Source organism: Ictalurus punctatus, chromosome 5, assembly GCF_001660625.3.
Source record: "Ictalurus punctatus breed USDA103 chromosome 5, Coco_2.0, whole genome shotgun sequence".
Classification (NCBI taxonomy): domain Eukaryota; kingdom Metazoa; phylum Chordata; class Actinopteri; order Siluriformes; family Ictaluridae; genus Ictalurus; species Ictalurus punctatus.
In genome coordinates, this window is record NC_030420.2 from 1,786,968 (window position 1) to 1,807,054 (window position 20,087).

Sequence of the window (20,087 nt, forward strand, 5' to 3'; positions counted from 1 at the left end):
ACCCTCTTACCCCTAAGTTCCCACAGTATTATGTCCCATAACCCTATATTCCCCAGAGAAACAGCACGCCAACCCTGAGTTCCTGGGCCAAAATCAACATTTTAATTTTTCACATTTTTAGACCTTGAAACAACTTATAATAATGTATTTGTGTAATATTACTTTGAAAATGAAGCAGTTCAGTGTTTTTACTAAACTTAGAGCACAATTCTTAACTAGAGAATGGACGAAAAAATGCTCGCTAAAATCCTTCTACTCCTTTAGAAGTACCATACGAGCATCAGCGTGGTCAATGCCTTGCAATAAATTCAAGTAAATAATAAATAAATAAATAAATGCATTTTAGCGCCAAAAGTCAAGTTTCTGGTGATAATCAGACCAGCAGGTGGTGTTTTCACGAATGCACAGAGATGGTCCCGTCAGGACTCCAGACCCCTGCAGTGTCAGTCGCACTGGTTGATGCTGAAGATGGAGACGGATCAGGGTCTGAATCAGGAGAGTTTGCGTCTCTATCAGTTTCGGTTTCGGTTTCAACATCGCCTGAACTTTCACTGCTGTCTCTATCTAGAATCCTCGCTCTCGCCTGTGAGACTGTGTATGTTTTCTCTTTTTTCCACTGTTTTAGATGTACCTGTGTTCACTGTAGGTGTAACTTTAGCTGGAACACGATTAGCTTTCGGCTTTTTCATTTTTAGTTCACTTCTACTAGCACAAGAATATTCACGCTTGGATCAGCTTCATCGTAATGCCGGCGTAATAACGTAACCACGTCGTGACGTCATCAACCTTCCGGGTCAAAAAACAATAATTAAACAAGTAAGGAATCATAGCAGAGTAATGCCGGTACTCTGGGTTTACGGGGATAACGTTTACACTGTAAAGCCGCTATATCGGCCTTACGGGAATAGATCAAAGATGGGCAAGCCGGTTAGTCGGCCATACGGAGTAAGAGGGTTAATATACTGTATAATAAATATTAAGTTCATATATTTGAACTTAAGTTGTCGCTCTTAATACAGCTCTTTGACTGACGATGTAATTGTGATTAATGATTGGATTATTATTCTGTTGCCATTTTCAGGCTGAGGGAACCAAACTATGCAAAAGCTACAATGAACTTCTCTGTCCAGGTCAGACTCACTTCATTCCTTCACCTTATTTATAACGTTTAACCATCTGATTCATATTATCATTGGTGTTTTAGAATTGTTCACTGATCATTTAGTACTTTAGTACAGAGCAGTTTATGATTTCATTGCTCAGAAATACATGGATTATTTGGAATTAGGGGTCAGTGCTCAGGAGGAGGCATGTGGTTAATTCTATACGGTTACATTTATATGACATTTACTTCTAATTAATCAAAGAATGCTTGCGCAGGATGTGATCCAAACACACTGACGACAGTTTAAGGGTCTTGTTTAAGAACTAAACACTGGGTTTATGCAGTTGTACCACATGTTTTCCCCTTGGCTTTTGTTTTGGTAGATGGTATTGTTCAGACAAATGTCTCACTGATTCTGCCTGCGGTGTTCGTGGAAGGTTCAGCCATGGCCTCAGTCTCTGTCCTGGGTGAGTTGAAGAACTGTTTCTATTTCATCAGTTTGGACCATTATTAGAAGCATTTGAGTATAACTTACAGCATCAAATCAAGTTTATAAGTAAGGGAAATAATTTGTGAAGAATATATTACAATAGATTTCACTTTAACATCCCAAAATACAAAAGAAAAAAGAACTAATTGTGGTCTAATCACTTAGAGATCAAAATTCTTGTTTTTTATAATCTTCCATCAAAATCCTTTCTTGGAACGAGACTTTATCATGGTGAAGGGGCTTGTGTACTCCTGTGAAATTCATGGCTATGTCACCAGGAGCTTAATGCTCTCAGAATGGCCACCCTGATAAAGAGAGATCCTAATTAACCCCATGAAAGGTACGTGTGAAAAGAATGTGTGTCCTGCCATGGTTATGGTTTCTTGGACCCACCCCTAGAGCTATGTCTAGAGGTCCATGTCATGTGTAAGCCATGTCTAAATACATCCACCCTTTCATCCACACACAATAAGAACATCGCTACCAAAGTTCTTCTTTTAGGGGGTGGCATTTCTCCTACACCAGTGTTCACACAGTAGTCCCCACAGAAAATACTTGTAATAATGTGGTCATAAAGTGGTCAGTAATATAATGTGGTCATAAAGTGGTCAGTAATATAATGTGGTCATAAAGTGGTCATAAAGGTTGCCTCCATTAGGTTTCGAGTGTCATTGTTTGTGCGTGTGTAAGAGGCCGCGCTACACCGCCAACAGCCAGCAGAGGGCGGCAGCGGCACTCAGTGAAAACTGGCGTTATGGAGAACTCAGTTGTCCAGAATCCTCCAGGCTGATTAACCTGGACTGCCTGCACCTGACAGGCAGGATACTTAAGGCCAGCCTTTGTTGCATCCTCTTGTCACACCTTTGTAGAGGGGTGACTGGTATGGTATGTCAGGGCTTTGCCCCAGGTAAGCGTGAAAGGAAAAAGAAAATAGAGGAAAAGGAAAATAAGGAGTATTGAAGAAGCTGAAATGAAAAGCAGAAGGAAAGTGGAGGAAACAAGGGACATGATAAAGATCCTAAGATAAAAAATGCAAGAAGGGTGAACTAACTCCTATATAAACTCTTCTTGCCCACTTATTCATAAGCAAGCAGGAGTTTTCACACTGCAGTTGGGTCCACACTGAACTGTCCCATAACACCAAATAGAAGTTCAGAGTAAATATCATGAAGTTGTCTTGAAGAAGGTGGCATAGGTGCTTCGAGGGTGCTTCTTACTGTCTCCATAATGCTCTTACTGTCTCCATAATGATGGTGATACTTGGAGGGGTGTGACTGAGAGCAGCTGCTATGGCTGAGAGGCTGTCTGTGCCTGGTGGTGGTAATCTAGGACACTGTGGTGGCGAATCTCTTCAAGTTGAAGAGAAATGCAACCAAGTGAGAAATAGGACAGGGTGGGGAATTCAGGGAGTCCATGAAAAGATGTTTGGGTGTCCCTAAGGATGTTCTGGCAAACCACTATATTAAGGAATTGCAGTGAGTGTTGAACTCTATCTTCTGTTTGTCTGTTTTATTTTATGGACAGGATATGAATACACAACTAAGACGGGAAGGGTCTTCGGTATGGGTGCCTATAAATAACATCTCTTTAAAGATGTCGTTCATTTGGCAGCATCTGAACTAGACCTTTGACATGCACTTGAATGTTTCGCTGCTGTCCGTGAAGTGGCTGGGATGAAAATTAGCACCTCCAAGTCAAAGGCTATAGTTCTCTCCCTTTAAAGGGTGTAAAAACAGTTCTAGCTTTAACCCTAAAATCTTCCTTGAAACAGAAATCTGTTGTAGAGGTATTGATTCTTCCAGAGAGACAAATCAAATAACCAGTGACTTCTTATTTAACAAAAGTATTAAAAATAGTAAGTACACTAAAATAGTATGTTAAACGAAACATTAAAATAAAATATTAACTCAAGCAGAAACACAGAGCTAGCTTTAACACCCACTTTTCACAGTCTAATCAAAAGTAAAATCTAGAACTGCATTATTTCACAAACAAATATCCAATTGTATTTAGGAAGAAAAATTCACTGTGATTTCCACTGCACATTGCCTTTAAATAATCTTTTCTGTGCAGGAGATCTGATGGGCCGAGCTCTTCAGAACCTGGCGAGTCTCCTGGCGATGCCAGGCGGCTGTGGAGAGCAAACCATGCTGGTCTTCGCCCCCAACATCTTCATCCTGCTGTACCTGGAGAGCACTGACCAGCTCACGCCCCAGATCAGGAGCACAGCCCTGACCTACCTCGTGAGCGGTGAGGACATTGAGTGTTTCAAATGAGACCTTTTTACATCCACCTCCTCTACCATTTCTCCTTCAAGTGTCCCTTTTGCTAATCCTTTTTTCAATGGAAAGAAGTACATAATAGCTTTAGAGATTTCTGCTTTAATTTTATAATTTATTGTTGATGACTGTACTGGTCTTGTGTTCATCCAATTAATTTCTGTCTCTTCCCCTCCCAAGACTTAGATAGTGGGTGGGAATAGCTGCATTTAAATAACAAAAATAGACGTACATTGCATTAACATCACACAACTCCTTGTTTGTCCCATTTCCTGTAAAGGATATCAGAGAGAACTGACCTACAAACACACTGATGGATCTTACAGTGCTTTTGGGATGAGTGATCCATCAGGCAACACATGGTGAGTCTCATAGAATGCAGCTGTAAAAAAAAGCTGAAACTAAACAAGTAAAGACTGAAATACAATAATGTTGTGGAAAGCCTACTAAAGTTCCTGGTCTCACTGTTATATTGGCTATAAACGGTTGTCTGACTGTTACAAAGCACTGACACTGGACTCCTTCCATAAATAAACATCTCACAGAAAACAATTAAAAGCCATATTAAATCATTATATATTATATATTTATTCAGTTGTAATTAATCCGATGTTTATATATTAATATTAATTTATATATAGATGCATTTAAGCTGACGTCTGAAACACAAATGAGTCCTGTAATGTTTTCTACATTCCAAATAATATTGTGGTTTTGATTTCAGACTACAGACCTGATCATGTTTGTGTTCTCAGGTTGACGGCGTTCGTGATGAAGTCTTTCGGAAGTGCCAAGCGATACATCTTTGTAGGTCAGGTGTTTGTAGATCAGGCGAAGTCCTGGCTCGGTCAGCAGCAGCAGGCTAACGGATGCTTTGCCTCAGTGGGACAACTCTTCCACACTGACATGAAGGTCAGGAGACCAGTCTGAGTCCAATACCACGTGCTGTTAGAAGACAATAATTAACAGCAGGTGGTGTGATGAAATGGAGTTAGTGCCACAGACTTAATGTTGATTATTTGTCTCTAACAGCACGTTCTGGAGTGTCTTATTCTTCTTATAACACTGCTGTGTGCCAACAATTACATTGTTTTATGTATTAAAGATTGACACTTTTACACACAAGCAATTACACTTTTTTTTTTTTTTTTTTTTTTTTTTTTTAAATCCATTTATGTATATCATCCACTGTACGAATCCCTGTGAATAAGCTGTTACTATAGAAACGATATCAGATTAGAATGAGTGCATTAATATAAACCTGCGATTTGTAGCTGCACTAATGTCACTATCTTCCAGTGCTGGGATATAAACTATTTAATTTTGGGTCTGAAGAATTACAGTAATAATCTCTCACGGTCTCTCAGGGAGGGGTGAATGATGAGGTGACTCTCTCGGCGTACGTCGCAGCTGCAATGCTGGAGCTCAATTATACAATTGCAGTGAGTACACTGTTTCACTGATGAACTTTTACACACACACAAATTCAGTGAATTTTGGATCATCACATGGTAATGTAAAGATACATGCTGATAAACGTACACTACAACACGTATGGAATCAAGTGGTGATTTATTATTTTTTAATCAATGTAAAAATATTTTACAATGAATCGGTTTTTCTAACAAAACATGTTCATTAATGTGTAGTTTAAAGTTTTGTATTTAAGGTATTTGCACAAAAAAAAAACACCACTTTGAGTTGAGTAGTAATCAAAGATATTGATTTGTCTCTCGTGAATGGATCATGATCTACATGTTAATATGTATACGACAGGATCCTGTGGTGAACAGGAGTCTCGAGTGCCTGAGGAATGCGTACACTCAGGTGAACGCCACCTACGCCAAGGCTCTCCTTTTCTACACCTTCACTCTAGCTGGAGATCAGGCGATGAGGAACACTCTCATCTCAGACCTGGATGCAAAGGCCATAGTCTCAGGTTTGATGCTCCAAGTCTGTCAATCTATCAAACCACCACACAAGGAAAAATTGACAAACCTTCTCCAACAGCTGACACAGGGTGCTGTACATGTGTAGGCCAATATTTAATAGTGGTGTAATATAATGACACTGTCTCTATCTGTATCTGCTTAGTGCTCTGAATAACTATCTGTATTTAGACTGGAACTTCTTCCCCTCCTCATTTTCTTCACAATTTGATCACCCAATTCTCACCCAGCATCCAGCCTTCCCCTATCATAAGACATCTATTAAGCAGAGAGGGTGAAGGCTAACACATTCTTCCAACATGTGAAGCTAACCAGTTGCAACTGTTGCTCATGCTGTGTAACAGGGCAGTTTAACACACTCGCAGTGTGCTATCTATCATCTTCTGCATACACAAGCTCACAGGCACCAACAACCATCTAGTGTTTGTGATTGACAGGAATGAGTATACCATCTCTCCCACCCAGAAATCATCCATATGGAAATGTACACTGCTCAAACACATTCAGACCGTTTTAAACCTTTTCATTGGACAACCTTGAGTCAATGGCTTCAGTATTTCTCTAATATCTCCTTCAGGGGGCGGGAGGTACTGGAGCAGAGTGGATAGTGGGTCTGTGACGGACTCTTTGGAGGTGGAGATTACCTCGTATGTGCTTCTGGCTCTGATGTCTGGACCCCAGCTCTCTGGGTTTGGCCTGGGTTACAGTACCAGCATCGTCCGTTGGCTTTCTCAGCAGCAGAACGCCTATGGGGGTTTCAGGTCTACACAGGTACAAAGCTTCAACACATCAGTTTCATACTTCAGTTTCCATGAATTTTCCCCTTTTAACTTCACACCTTTTACACAAAAAATGTACTTGTAATACTTGCTAATTATCGCACAAATTCTATTAAATTTGCAACTATGTTGTATCTTACGTGACCAGCTTTTACAATGTACCGAATTGAACAGTCTAGACTGCATTTTTATGCACTGCATCATTAAAGCATAATTCACTTACTTGGACACAGTGGTCAGTTTATTTAGCTTAATTTCTCACCCATATCTCGCTCTGTCCAATGACTAAATTACTTTCCCTGTGCTTTAACCTATAGACTTATTCTGTGTAAATCCAGCACTGACCGTTTAAAATCTTAATTACTATATATAGTAATTCATGTATTTGTCTATATATAAATTACTGTGTAATAATTTTAATTATAAACATTAATTATATTTATTTAATTATATATAAAAATAGAACATCGGAGGACTTTTTATAATACTAGTGTTGGGTTTAAGCCTGCCTTTGAGTTCAAGTCGAGACGACGTCATTAACGAATTGTGTCTGAATCTGTGTCCAAAATGGGCCGGGTTGGACACAGGTGAGTCCTTACTAGTTTCCTATACAAATGGTTTAAAAAGAGATATAGCGGTATATGTAGAACTTGTATTATATTTCTAGGGTATGAATTGGATGAAATGGCTGTCTGTTTGATTTCCATTAATGACACAAACAGCAGCAGGTTTATTAGACTGCGATCACTTTAAGACCTAATGCACAGATCCAACATATTATATACTGTATTGACACCTGATTTTCCCCCCAGTTGTTTCCATTCATTTAAGACATAACCGACTGTGTTTACATGAATACTCGGCCAGACCTGCATTTTGATGTGTATGTATTTATTTGACCGTCCAAGCGTAATAAGCCACTAAAGAGAACTCAATCCGGTACTCGCACGATGAGAGCGAGGGAGACCTTCATTCATTTCTAGTTACCTTAACTTTATGTTGCTATTCATTTGTTTATTTTCGTGTTACACGTGACGTGGACTCGACTGTACTCTGAAGAACTTCCGCATCCGAAATGCACGAGTTGTCAAGTTTGAGTAGAAATTTACCCGAGTGTGAGACATGCCCAAGTTCGATCATAATTAGACTCTACTTCGGATCGAGTCCCTCTAACTATTACTGTACTTATTAATATTTGTATCATAAAATAAAGTTTTCTATTATAGAAGCACACATCTGGTTACTACAGTTAAAATGTTCACTTGGATAAAACCTCATGAATAGAGTTTGATCACATTTTTGTTCTCTGTATACTCTTATCCATCATACAGGACACTGTCGTGGCTCTCCAGGCTCTGGCGAAATACAGTATCATCACCTACAGTCCAGCAGGAGCTGTTAATGTTACTATAACATCACCATCAGGGGTGATTAACACGTTTAACATCAATCAGAGTAACAGGCTGCTGTATCAGGAGAGTCAGCTACAGGAGGTTCCTGGAGATTACAACATCACAGCACAAGGGAAAGGCTGTGTGTACGTGCAGGTCTGTACATCACCATTTCCCACTTTACTTTCTTATCACAGTTCCTCAGGTGTAAATATGACTGAAAGCTTCATGTAATGGGACATTTCACACATTTTACCCAATAATTCTCATCACTTTTTTCTGTTTGATGGTTTCTCCCTCTTCCTTGCCGTGCCCTTGTCTTTGCAGGCTGTTCGTATGAACATGTTTGCCTTCAGTTTACCCATAAACAAGTGTACATGGAAGATATACACATTCAAAATTTACCGTCTTTCTCTAACACCAATACGGATCAACAATTTTGATGGCATCATTCTACACTTCAACTTCATCAGATTTTCTGTCCAATTAAATACTGTCTAGAATCTGAAGTGTCCCGCCCACAACATTATACAAATCCATGGGTTTTAACTGTCAAGCACGTTTTAGCGTGACTACGACAAACAAGCGTTACCGTACTGGTCACTTTTGTACATGCACAATTTCTCTCCCAATAGATGTTTTATCTGGAACAATGATAATTTCACATGTAACAAGTCACTGTCCATGAAGAATTGGTTCCAGCATAACGTATTAATTGTAAACGAGCCTATTGACAAGAATGGGTAATTATACACTTCTAAATGGAAAAAAACTTTTTAAAAAAATATTTAAGGCTATCCCCAGTGGCATAACAACTTTAACCAAATCTTCAGTTGTAGATATTAATGATTCAACCTTACAAAGTCCCTCAACTTTTAGTAAATGGTCTTATCGTTTTTGATAAACTTCTTAGTAATAATTTTTATAATAAACTCCATTATTGTTTGATCTAATCCTTCATGCAAATCAAGCTGGCTTAAACCTCACCATTTATAACCTGGACAGAATGTTTTAAATATAATGTTCATTTAATGTTCATGTTAAAATGGACCCTTCAAATAATTAATTAAAACCCTGTGATAAAAACCCTTTTTTGAAACACAAAATTACATCATTAATCTTTTCATTATTTTAGTTTCACATTCACAAGATGAGAGGAACTAAATCCCCCTCTTATATATTACCTTCTATAACACTGATCTTAAGATATACTTTGAAGCCCTTTCAAACATGAGAATATAAAAGAAGAAACTTAAGAAAACTGTAAAAATGTTAAAGCTCCCAGCACATTTCTAGTAGTAGGACAGGGTCCTCATCTCTTCAGTGCTCCCTAAGTAACATGTTTCAGCTGGTTAATAGATTTAAGGTTAACTGGCTAATTAACCAAGATCAATTAAGTATGTTTTAATGTAGTACGCTCACTGTTTGCAACTGTGACCTCACGTTAAATGAAAACTACACTAACAAGTTTACGATACCTCAGGATGGAATTTATTAAAATCTAAATCATGTATTAAAATAATACTTTCTTGGATGCATATTTTGATTTATTTAGAGATAATTGTTTAAATGATGTTAAAACTACAGGTATGTAGTAAATCCTACAAGCAGATTAATAACTGTTGTATTTTTTACGTTGGCTTCACTTTTAATATGTAATACATTTGATAGATGGCGTGTGTCTCCTGCCAAATGCGTGAAACTTGGCAACCCTGATAAAAAAGAGGATTAGTTGTGCTAATATCGTTGGGTTTTTTTCCTTCTAGTTCACTTTGTGCTACAATGTCCCTCCTCCTCCTGACCAGTCTGCATTTACTATCTCGGTCTTGGCATTTGGAAAATGCAAGGTCCCAATTCTATCTCTTGAAGTGATCATTAGTGTCAGGTGAGCTCCATATACAATTAACATATGCAAGCATATTTATGTACTATTGTAAATAATGCCTGTTACAATTATTACATTGATGCCACAATATAGTTGACGAGGAATGCAAAAGTTCTTTCCTTATAAATTGCTTTGACACTTAGCAGCTTGGAGAAGTTTTCTCTAAGGAGACGTTTATCATTTATTGAAGGAGTCTCCAGTGTCAGGGCTTTGACAGTCAGAGGTAAAGCTGTAACTCAGTTTTCCGAGATCTTCAGTACAGAGGCGTGTATACTTTGCGGTTTCTCAATAACACGACAAGCTGAGTTTTATTTTTGTTTTATTAACTTCAAGAGAGAAAAGTGAGGTGGTGAGGGAACAACTGTTTATAGCTGCTATAATGTAAGTTACTGTAGGGCCACAAGATAGACAAAACAATTATTCATGAAATAATCTATACTTATTGATTTAGATAAATATAAATCTGTGAGTCATTGTATAAACATAATGTTCAGATATTAGTTTTATGAGCATGTATATTTCAGGATTTCTGACACAGTTAAAACACTGAACTGCAATAATAAACTGAGTATAATAGTCATTTTTCTCTGGTAGAATTTACTTTCAGAAAGCAGAGTTAGAGTATTAGAAAATGTTTCATAACATTTGATGAGCAAATCATAAAATGTGAGGGCTTTAATGATCTTTTAATTTCAGGTATAACGGTCAACGATTGGAGACCAACATGGTGATCATTAACGTCAAGCTTCTGTCTGGATTCAGTGCGGACAAGACGTCTGTGATGCTTGTGAACAGCAGTCCAAATGTAATGTAGACCTTTAACTTTAATTATTATACACTGAACATCGAGTATCAGGGAAAAGTTGTTCAGCCGTGGTGACAGAACAGTTTTCATTCCACAAATCGAACACTTTTACTCGTTATCATATTAAACTGGATCAGTTTGTATTCACATACATGGTTTTGTTCTTACAGTCGACTGATGGATCTGTGAAACGTGTGGATCAAGCTGATGGTGAAGTCATTATCTACCTGAATGGAGTAAGAGCACACACACAGCTTTATTACAATGTAACACAAACCACAATAGCATATTAGAACAAGCGCATTCGTATAAACCTGTGATTTCTAGCTGCGAAACTGTCAGAACTGCTGTTATGTGTTTAAAAAACAAAAACAAATGATCAGTTATGTGCTGATGAATTTCCTATAACATAAACAGATTAAAAATGCATAATTGTTGGTTTTCTGTAAAGAGACATTGTAAGGAGTCTCCAATGTCGCTGCTTTGTGACCGTTCGAGTTAAAGTTGTAACATTAAAAAAAAAAAATTCCAACATCTTCAGGAAGGGGTTTACATGTTGTGGTTTCTCAGGAACATGTCAAATGTTTTATCTTATTAACTTTGAGAGTGAGAACAGGAACTAACATGTTCCACAGAATTAAATGTAACTATAAATTGATCAAAACTATGATGTTCTCTAATAGAAATTGTATTTAACAGTATTTGGAAATCGTTGTGGTATAAAAGGAATAAAACATTACCAGCATTGGGCTGGTAACAGTAAGTCTGCTTCATCACACCACCCTGACACTTAGTATTTTACTATAACAGCACCACAGAGTTTTATTCCTTCTGACCAATCACAAACAACTTCATGGTGTAAGAAAATATTTAGAAAAGGTGGTTAGTTTTAATCTCATTTTCTCCGCCTCTTAATCTGTCATCGGCCATCAGTGGGATCCCTGATCACAGACTCCATTTCCATCAATATTATTTAAATGAAGATTGAATTATTATTATTTATTATTATTATTATTATTATTATTCTACATTGCTATAAAATGTAATGAGATGGTCTGAACAGAACAGGAGGATTAATTTAGTTTAATATCTGTCTGTGTCAGTTGAAAAAAGGAGTGGAGAAGGTGTACACGCTGAGGATCGTGCAGGACATTGCAGTGGCGAAACTGAAACCAGCCGTTGTGAAGGTTTACGACTACTACGAGACCGGTACGCATCATTCTGTTAATCTTTATCAATCATTAAAAGCAGATGTTTTTCTGTCCAAAAAGCTTAGTGTATGAACTTAACCATGGTTTCTATTTTTATCTTTGACTTTAGGCGACTCTGCTGTAACTGACTACACCTCACCATGCACTTAATACAGAAAACGTGCGCTTTAATCCATCATCTCTTTTCTTTTTCACTTTTTTCTCCATATTTTACTTTCATCTACAGTAAAAACTTTGCAATTTCATAAACATTTAGTAAGTACTAAATGATTTGTTAAAAATTCCCATTTCTTTATATTGTAGATCATCTACTTAAAAGTCTTTATTCTGCAGATGTAATCACGAGGCAGTTCATGAGGTGCTGAGCAAAAATGTTAATGAAATGATTAAATGTGTCGATCCTGAGCAGCGCAGCAGAAATGTCTTCACCATATTGTTCACATTTTGAATTTGAACTCTGACATAAATTCTGATAACTACTTACTTTTTTTCTTTCTGAAAACGATCAGTAGCATGAACATAGTATGACGATGTCTGTTCAGATGAATTTCTTGAAGATGACAAAATACGGATTAAAATCTGAACGCTAAATATCATTTTGTGGCTTTTCTTGATTTACCTGCACGTTGTAAAGCTGTTAATTTCTCTTTAAGTAATGTAACTTTCAAAAGCACTTGAACAGTGATGTATATGGCGTGTCTAAACAATAAAACCTGTGCCTTCATCTTTATTTAGTGTCTCTGTACTGTATGTCTTGCTTTGCTCCAGAGGATGGCAGTGTTCGCTCACTCACCTACACTTTCACAGCTCACAAATTTCTCTCTCTTTTGAAAATGAACCTGATGAGCAAGAAAATTATAATAAAAATATAAAATCGGTATATAATTAAAATCAAATGTAGATGTAAAAATAAATAAAATAAAAGTTGACCTGATGGTCATTACGTTGGCGTCTGCTGATCAGGTCTCTCTGTAGGAAACCTGAGATGAGGTGTGATTAACCTGTTCTACTTCAGTCTTTTAAAGGTACACACCTCATATGAGACATGTGAGGGCCATACAACAGATAAACGTGTACATACAGTACATTTCCTCCAGCTCCAGTCATCATTATTTTCACGTGTCTTGTTTTCTAAATCTCGTCTATGTATGTATTTTATTTAATTTATAGTCAGTTGTTGCAAAGTCTTGTTCCATGCTTCTAGACTGCAACCTTGTTGATTATTAATAGTTTAAACACTCATGGTTGTGCTGTTGTAGGAAAATAATCAGTGACAGGGTGGTGTGATGTGTAGCAGAGTTGATCAAAGTGTACCACACTGAAGTTGATTATTTTCCTAGAACAGCATGCCCCAAAGTATATCATCCCTCTTCTACCTCTAATACGAAAGAATCACACGCCATAGCTTTTATCCGTTTAAAGTTGCATTTAATATTGTGAACAAGTTAATTCCTGTTAAGCCTATTGCTGAGAAACTGCAAAGTGTAAACTCTTTCAGGACTGTCAATCCTGAAGACTTCCCCAGCTGCGTCTTTACCCCTGACTGTTACAAAGTGCTGACACTGGAGACTCCTTCCATAAATGTTAAATAAATGGCTCCTTATCAATGAAAGTGGCACCATATCAACGATTACAAACACGTTTAAGTCTGTTTATGTGCCATACAAGTACCTGTGAATGAGCTGTTACTATAGAAACAGTTAAACATATTCATACAGGCTCATTAGTTTAATTTAATTCTAATTTTACTTTATGATATAGACCTGATTGCTGATATTTGAGCGCATATATATATATATATATATATATATATATATATATATATAGAGAGAGAGAGAGAGAGAGAGAGAGAGAGAGAGAGAGAGAGAGCTTTAAAGTGTTAGTATACTGATTCAGACTTAATTCTAAGTGATTTTACTCTAGTCCTGAATAAGTGAAAAGGATGCTTCTAGGATAATAACCTTAATAATCTAGCAAAGCCTTGTTTCTAATTAAAGACAGTTTTATTAAGATTTCATTACTGAGCCTGCTGCTTTCCTACAAGATGCATTGTGTTCTCGTATACAGAGCGTGTTTTCTGTAATTTGATCGCTCTGCTGTTGCACACTGGTGTCATGTTCAGGGCAAAAGAACATTTTACTGTATGGTGGTTGTTGTTGACAAAATAAGGTACTTACTGGATAAGGTACAGTCAGTTTAAATACCCTATTTTCCTACCAACATCTTCAGCTAATATAGTTTTAATATACTGTATGTCGTGTGACACAGGTATGCATATGAAATAAAGTCTTCAAAACAGGAGCTCTAATTTTAGAAACGGGTGTGAACTAACAGACCGCATAGCCTGAAGACCCAGCTAAGTTATTAATTAATCATTTCTGTTTCTCATAATTCGGCCTTGGTTGCATTAGCCTATAGTTTATTTTATAGTTTATTAAGTAATAGATGTGTTGGAGAATTTAACATAACATTTTAATTATGTTCTGCAGAAATGAACGAAATGACTCGGGGGGGGTCATTCATTTTCTGAACGAGATTCAAAGATCCGAGTCAGTAAAATGATCTGAACTTCCCGTCACTAGCACTGATGGCTAGATAAAAGGCAGGCAAAGCTCCGCCTCTCACGGGAAAAAAAAGAAATTACAGAGGGAGAGAGAATTTTATTCACACACATTCTGTTGGAAAAGCAATAAAATACACAGAGTACCCAAATGATGCCCTGTCTTTTCTTTTCTTTTCTTGAAAACTATTTGCGCCCCTCTTCCGATCTCTCCACGCCTCCCGGGTTGAGAACCACTGGGATAGATCATGTTAGCTAGCTAGTGTCAGCAGTAATGATAAATATGGAAGTTTATTAATTTGATTTTTTTTTAATTAAAAATTATATATATATATCCTCTTACAAAAATCCTATCAGGTTACTCTATGTATGCTAAATAGCATTAGCAATAAAGATGATCAGAAATGAGACACCTGACAGAAATACCTCATATTGCCACACAATTAGACCACAAGGTTAGACTGTGTGCTGCTTCAAAACATTTATTAATCACAAAACATTGTTATTTATAAACTGACCTAATAACAAAGACACCATAAGCAGAGCTGAAGGAAAGATAGAAAGAAAAAGAAAAAAAGATAAACAAGTGAGACAGAAGATTTGAGGAGGATCTGTGTGCAGACCACAGGGTATGTTTTTGAGTCCATGTGCTATATAAACTCACTGATATCTTTACAACATTTATAAATATCAACCTGTCCTATAAAAAACTAGCTTTCTTAGAAATCCTGTCAGGTAAGCTCATGTTAGCTAGCTGTGTTAGCAGTGAAGCGTTTGAATTGAATGTGAGGTAAAAATCCTGTCAGAAATGCTGCTGGTTAGCTATGTGTTAGCTAGCTAGTGCTAACAGTGAAGATACTGAATGCTTATGAATTTGGATTTTAAAAAAAAATCCTCTCAGAAATCCTGTCAGATTAGTTTGTAACTGCTAATGCTAACTGCTAATACTAGCTCGTTAAATACGAGCTAACATTACAGAAATGTTAAATTCACAAAAGTTATTGATTTGTTTTCCCCTGCTAACACTAGCTAGCTAACATAATCTAACCTGATAGGATTATTAAATCAAATTTGTAAAAGTCTTCACTGCTAACACTAGCTAGAAAATATGAGCTAACATGACAGGCAGTGATTAATTTTGACTGATATATGACAGCATTTCAGAAAAGATTTTAAAATTAAATTGCTTCCCTGCTAAAGCTAGCTATAGAACATGACCTAACCTGACAGGATTTCTGTCATAAGACTTAGATCCTGTCAGGAATCCTGTCCGGTTCACTCCACTTAGCTAGCTAGCGGGTGAACATGAAAACATTAGCATGTTCATTCTGCTTTCTGTGATCTGCAGTCAGAGCCAGTCGGGAAAATTAAAAGAAAATAAAAGAAAATGTAGAAAAGAGGAAGACAAAAATCATTTGAGAACATCCCTCCTTGTACATACTGTAGACTTGTATTTCTATCACTGTAATTAATCCACTGTGCTAACAATTTAAAGGGATGTTATGATACAAATCTAATAGCAGGACAGACTTTAAAAATGTCTTCACACATCTTTACGGCTTTGGGAATGGGTTGAGTATAAATAGCATTGTTAAGGCCATCGGTTATATCATTGTGGCATATTTACATACACAGATACAGTTATTTACATCGGCGATGGACTTCACGTCTACGTCTGGCCCTGAAAATCTGTGGAGTTCAGAAATCGACACCGGATTTTCAGAGAAGATTTCAGCGAAGACTGGGAATGATTAGCAGCAGACATGATGTTCTTTACAGCGGATAAACAAACTAAATACAGACAGGAAACATAGACAAAAGCTCATCTATACCTCTATTATAAGATCTATTATCATCAGGGATGGTTTGAAAAGAAAAAGCAATGTACATAATGTTCCACTTATCTCAGGTACAGACAATCAGCCAAGGCATGTTTGGTGCATAACTATTATTTTATTTAGTAGCTCTGTAGCTAAGAGTTTAACGAGTTATTGAAGACTATCTCACCCAAAATCATATCAATATACTGTGCCTTTACGCATTTTAAGCAATATTGCTAAAATTCTTCACATGCTGATGGTTTTAGTAGACAGCAGTGTTTCACATATATAGGCTCTACTTGGGCGGCCCGCCCAGGTAGATTAAAGCCCGCCCGGGTAGATTAAAACCCACCCAGGTAGATTAAAACCCGCCCAGGTAGATTAAAACCCGCCCAGGTAGATAAAATACGAATTCCAATTTTGCTTTTGAACCAAGACGTGCAATCGTCAGTCCGAGATCCCCAGGACTGAACTGGACGGGGGCGGAGCTAATTTCTGGGCCAGAATAATTTAAACAGAAGGCAAAAAAATGTGTAATATTCATTGTACAGCAATAGTAATTATAAATATTTTTGGTAAAATTATTACAGGTTTAAGAACAAGTTTTAAAAAATGTTCTAAATACGCAAAGAAACCAATCTGGGACACCAAACACGTCTTGGCACATCGGCTCAAGTCTGGGCAAAGAGGAAAAAGTGTGTCAATTAAATTTCTTACGGTGTAACGTAAAATCATGCAGGACCGCAAATGTTTGTGCCTTTCTAACGCACGAGTGTGTGAGAGATATAAACTCGATCTTTCTAATCTTATGACGAGTGCCATCATTTAATCAACAGATAAGAGGATGTACAGTAGCAGTTCAATCGATCACTGAAACGTCCAAATCTCATACCGTAGGGGTCGAGCGTCCGAGTGTGTAACCATCATAATGTATCAATGATATTCAATATTCTTTGATTATTAACAGGAACACGTTGTACTAGTGTTTAATAATAATTATTAATATTACGTCCTTAGTTTTGGATCCAGACTTTAATGTACTATTGTACTAGTTGTTTATATGCAGCAGTGCAACATGGGAAACATGTAAATGTATTCAGCAGAGGCTGTTGTACTTAAAAAAAAAAAAAAAAGACTATTATAGTGATAAACAATCACGCAGCATGGATTGTGTGGAAATAACGTGCTTTTTATATATATATATATATATATATATATATATATTATATATATAAAATCATACAAAAACACATTTCTGTTGTGATGACATCACAGCTAACTCGTTAAGGGTGAGTACATCAATAGCCGTGAGCTCTGATTGGTTGACAGCGATGTGATTAATTGTGTTTAATATTTTGAGATTTGGCTGAAGGAGATTATTTTGAAAAAATTATTAAATAGTAGTTACACTTTCAGAGACTTTAATCCATTCCTCTTGAACAGACTTCAACATTTTAGGTATTATCTAATAATTATCAAAACTTTCAGCCTCGTAAGATTGGGGCCAGGCAAAACTTTTACATCAGTCAGGCTATTAATCAATATCCTTCAGTTTGCGTGTGTGCGTGTGTGTGTGTGTGTGTGTGTGTGTGTGTGTGTGTGTGTGTGTGTGTGAGAAACATTCCTAGCAGCCAGACATTGTTAATCCGATTTCAACTCCTTTTCTTAATTATATTTTATTCCACATGACCTGAATGCCTGAATAAATGAGACCTCAAGGCCTCACCCTGCTCTCTCTCTCTCGCTTTTACACACCCACGCACACACACGCACACACACACACGCACTAATAGTACGTGTGTGTGGGAGACAAAAATAAATAAAAGGTCATGCAAAATCTCTTCTTATCACATGACATGTCTAAAGAATAGTTTGTGTTCCGTTTAATCTCTTTATGGGAACTGTCAGGCATTGTGTGTGTGTGTGTGTGTGTGTGTGTGTGTGTGCGCAAGAAAGACAGGAGCTCAGGGTATTTGTGCTTATCTAATGACTAATATAAGGATCATAAGTATAAAAGGGGTTGTGTGTGTGTGTGTGTGTGTGTGTGTGTGTGTGTGTGTGTGTGTGTGTGTGCGTGTGTGTGTGTTAGGGCTATCAGAGTGAATTTGACCGTTCAAATACTATTAAAGTTTGTATTTAAAAAAGGGGAAAAAATGCACTGAAGAGTTTTAGATCTTACTCGCCTACTGCATACATTTCTAAACTATGTACTAACTTTGTAAATAAATATAACATTTCAAATCAACATTTTTCCAACTGGCTCCGACTGATATCACTTTATTTCAACCCCAAATATTATCTCATTAGGCATATAGCACATGATGTAGGGTCTACAGCCCCATTATACTACAACCTCGGTAGGGAACATGTATAGTTCATAGGAAGCCATTTTGGATTTCACCTAACCTTGTGGTGGAGGATTAAAATAAACAACAACAACAACAAGTTCAGTGTGAAGATGAGTTATTAGGTAAACATCAGTACAAAGAAAACATTTTTTTTTTTTTTTTTTTGGTGGGTTAAGAAGTAAAAATATGAAATATTAAAGATAATGAGAGTTATCTGCCCTATACATTTATTTTATTCGTATATTTTAGCAACCAAGTTAACTTTGTATATTTACGTTAAGTTAAATGTGGCAGGATAACTTTCTAACCTCGTTAATATTCAAACGACTACTGAATATTGTTTCATTTAAGAAGTTTTACAGCCAATATGTGCGCGTGCGTGTGTGTGTGTGTGTGTGTGTGTGTGTGTGTCCAGCAGTACAAACGAGCGCAGCCCAGTGCAACACTGCTGCATATTAACCTTTGGTCCTTTTAAAAGCTGCCTTTAAAAGTAACGGACATTCCACTGTAACGAAAAACTCAGAAATGAGATCGGACCGAACGGAGAAATTGAAATAAATACTTATAAATATTAAAGAGAGAGAGAAATAACTACATCGTGATCGTGATTCATATATATATATTAACAGATCTGTGAGGTCTGCGTTTGTGGGAGAAAAATCACTGACGGTGTGTGTGAAGACTTTTGATTGTAGAATAAGGAAAATGTGTGTGTGTGTGTGTGTGTGTGTGTGTGTGTGTGTGTGTGTGTGTGTGTGTGTGTGTGTGTGTGTGTGTGTGTGTGTGTGTGTGTGTGTGATCATCGGTGATTGTCCTTGCTTATGTCAGCTCAACAAACCTCCAGTCCTTCAACAATAAACCGAACACAGTGTCGAAAAAGTGCTAATCATCTCTCATAAAGCATTACACACATCCGGCCATTCAATAAACTCCAAACACACTCCAAACACACACCAAAACACACACCAAAACGGAAATACTTCATTAACACCTCTACGTTAACACCTCTGTGAGCGTTAGAATCGAACCGATGCTGCATTCGTGTGCGCTTGTGATTCTAAATATTGTACATGAACGTCTCTTCAAGTCGTAATCACATGCACGAGTTCAACCCGAGATTCGAAACGGCTAGCTCCGCCTTCTTTATCTCATCGCAGCTAACAATCCAGGCTCATAATATGGCAGATATGAAAAGCCACGGAAACACACAATCATATGAATCAAACATTCCATTACCATGAACTGATCATTTCACCAGCGGTCATGTGTTTAACATCACATTCCCCTTAGTACTGTAATAAACAAATCAGCCAGTGTCTGCTGTCATGTGATTCTGGACCCAATGTTCTAAAGAGGATTTCTTCCAGTAGGACAGTGCGATGACTTAAAGTGGTTTTTCCATCGACGGGCACTTCGCAATCCTCCCACATAACAATCGCCTCCGGGTCACGTTGAACAAAATAAA

The 20,087-nt window shown here is 37.2% G+C and overlaps 2 protein-coding genes across 3 annotated transcripts in view; one reads left to right on the forward strand and one right to left on the reverse strand.

The window, feature by feature from the left end:
* LOC108265162 (alpha-2-macroglobulin-like protein 1) overlaps nucleotides 1–12,630 on the forward strand; it is a 33,298-nt gene extending 20,668 nt beyond the window's left edge. The window contains exons 24-37 of the mRNA XM_053680558.1: nucleotides 1,082–1,130; nucleotides 1,489–1,572; nucleotides 3,669–3,845; nucleotides 4,155–4,236; nucleotides 4,630–4,786; nucleotides 5,242–5,316; nucleotides 5,651–5,813; nucleotides 6,401–6,594; nucleotides 7,934–8,149; nucleotides 9,760–9,878; nucleotides 10,575–10,656; nucleotides 10,854–10,919; nucleotides 11,787–11,892; nucleotides 12,004–12,630. Coding sequence (XP_053536533.1) covers nucleotides 1,082–1,130; nucleotides 1,489–1,572; nucleotides 3,669–3,845; nucleotides 4,155–4,236; nucleotides 4,630–4,786; nucleotides 5,242–5,316; nucleotides 5,651–5,813; nucleotides 6,401–6,594; nucleotides 7,934–8,149; nucleotides 9,760–9,878; nucleotides 10,575–10,656; nucleotides 10,854–10,919; nucleotides 11,787–11,892; nucleotides 12,004–12,044 — 1,611 coding nt within the window. The 3' untranslated portion in view covers nucleotides 12,045–12,630. The remainder of the gene's footprint in view (nucleotides 1–1,081; nucleotides 1,131–1,488; nucleotides 1,573–3,668; nucleotides 3,846–4,154; nucleotides 4,237–4,629; nucleotides 4,787–5,241; nucleotides 5,317–5,650; nucleotides 5,814–6,400; nucleotides 6,595–7,933; nucleotides 8,150–9,759; nucleotides 9,879–10,574; nucleotides 10,657–10,853; nucleotides 10,920–11,786; nucleotides 11,893–12,003) is intronic.
* A 4,867-nt stretch (nucleotides 12,631–17,497) lies between these two features.
* The window catches only part of slc7a4 (solute carrier family 7 member 4), a 12,132-nt gene continuing 9,542 nt past the window's right edge, over nucleotides 17,498–20,087 (reverse strand). For both annotated transcript variants that reach the window (XM_017466841.3, XM_017466842.2), the window contains exon 6: nucleotides 17,498–20,087. This exon is cut by the window's right edge and continues 1,205 nt beyond it. The gene's annotated coding sequence lies outside the window, so the exon portion shown is untranslated.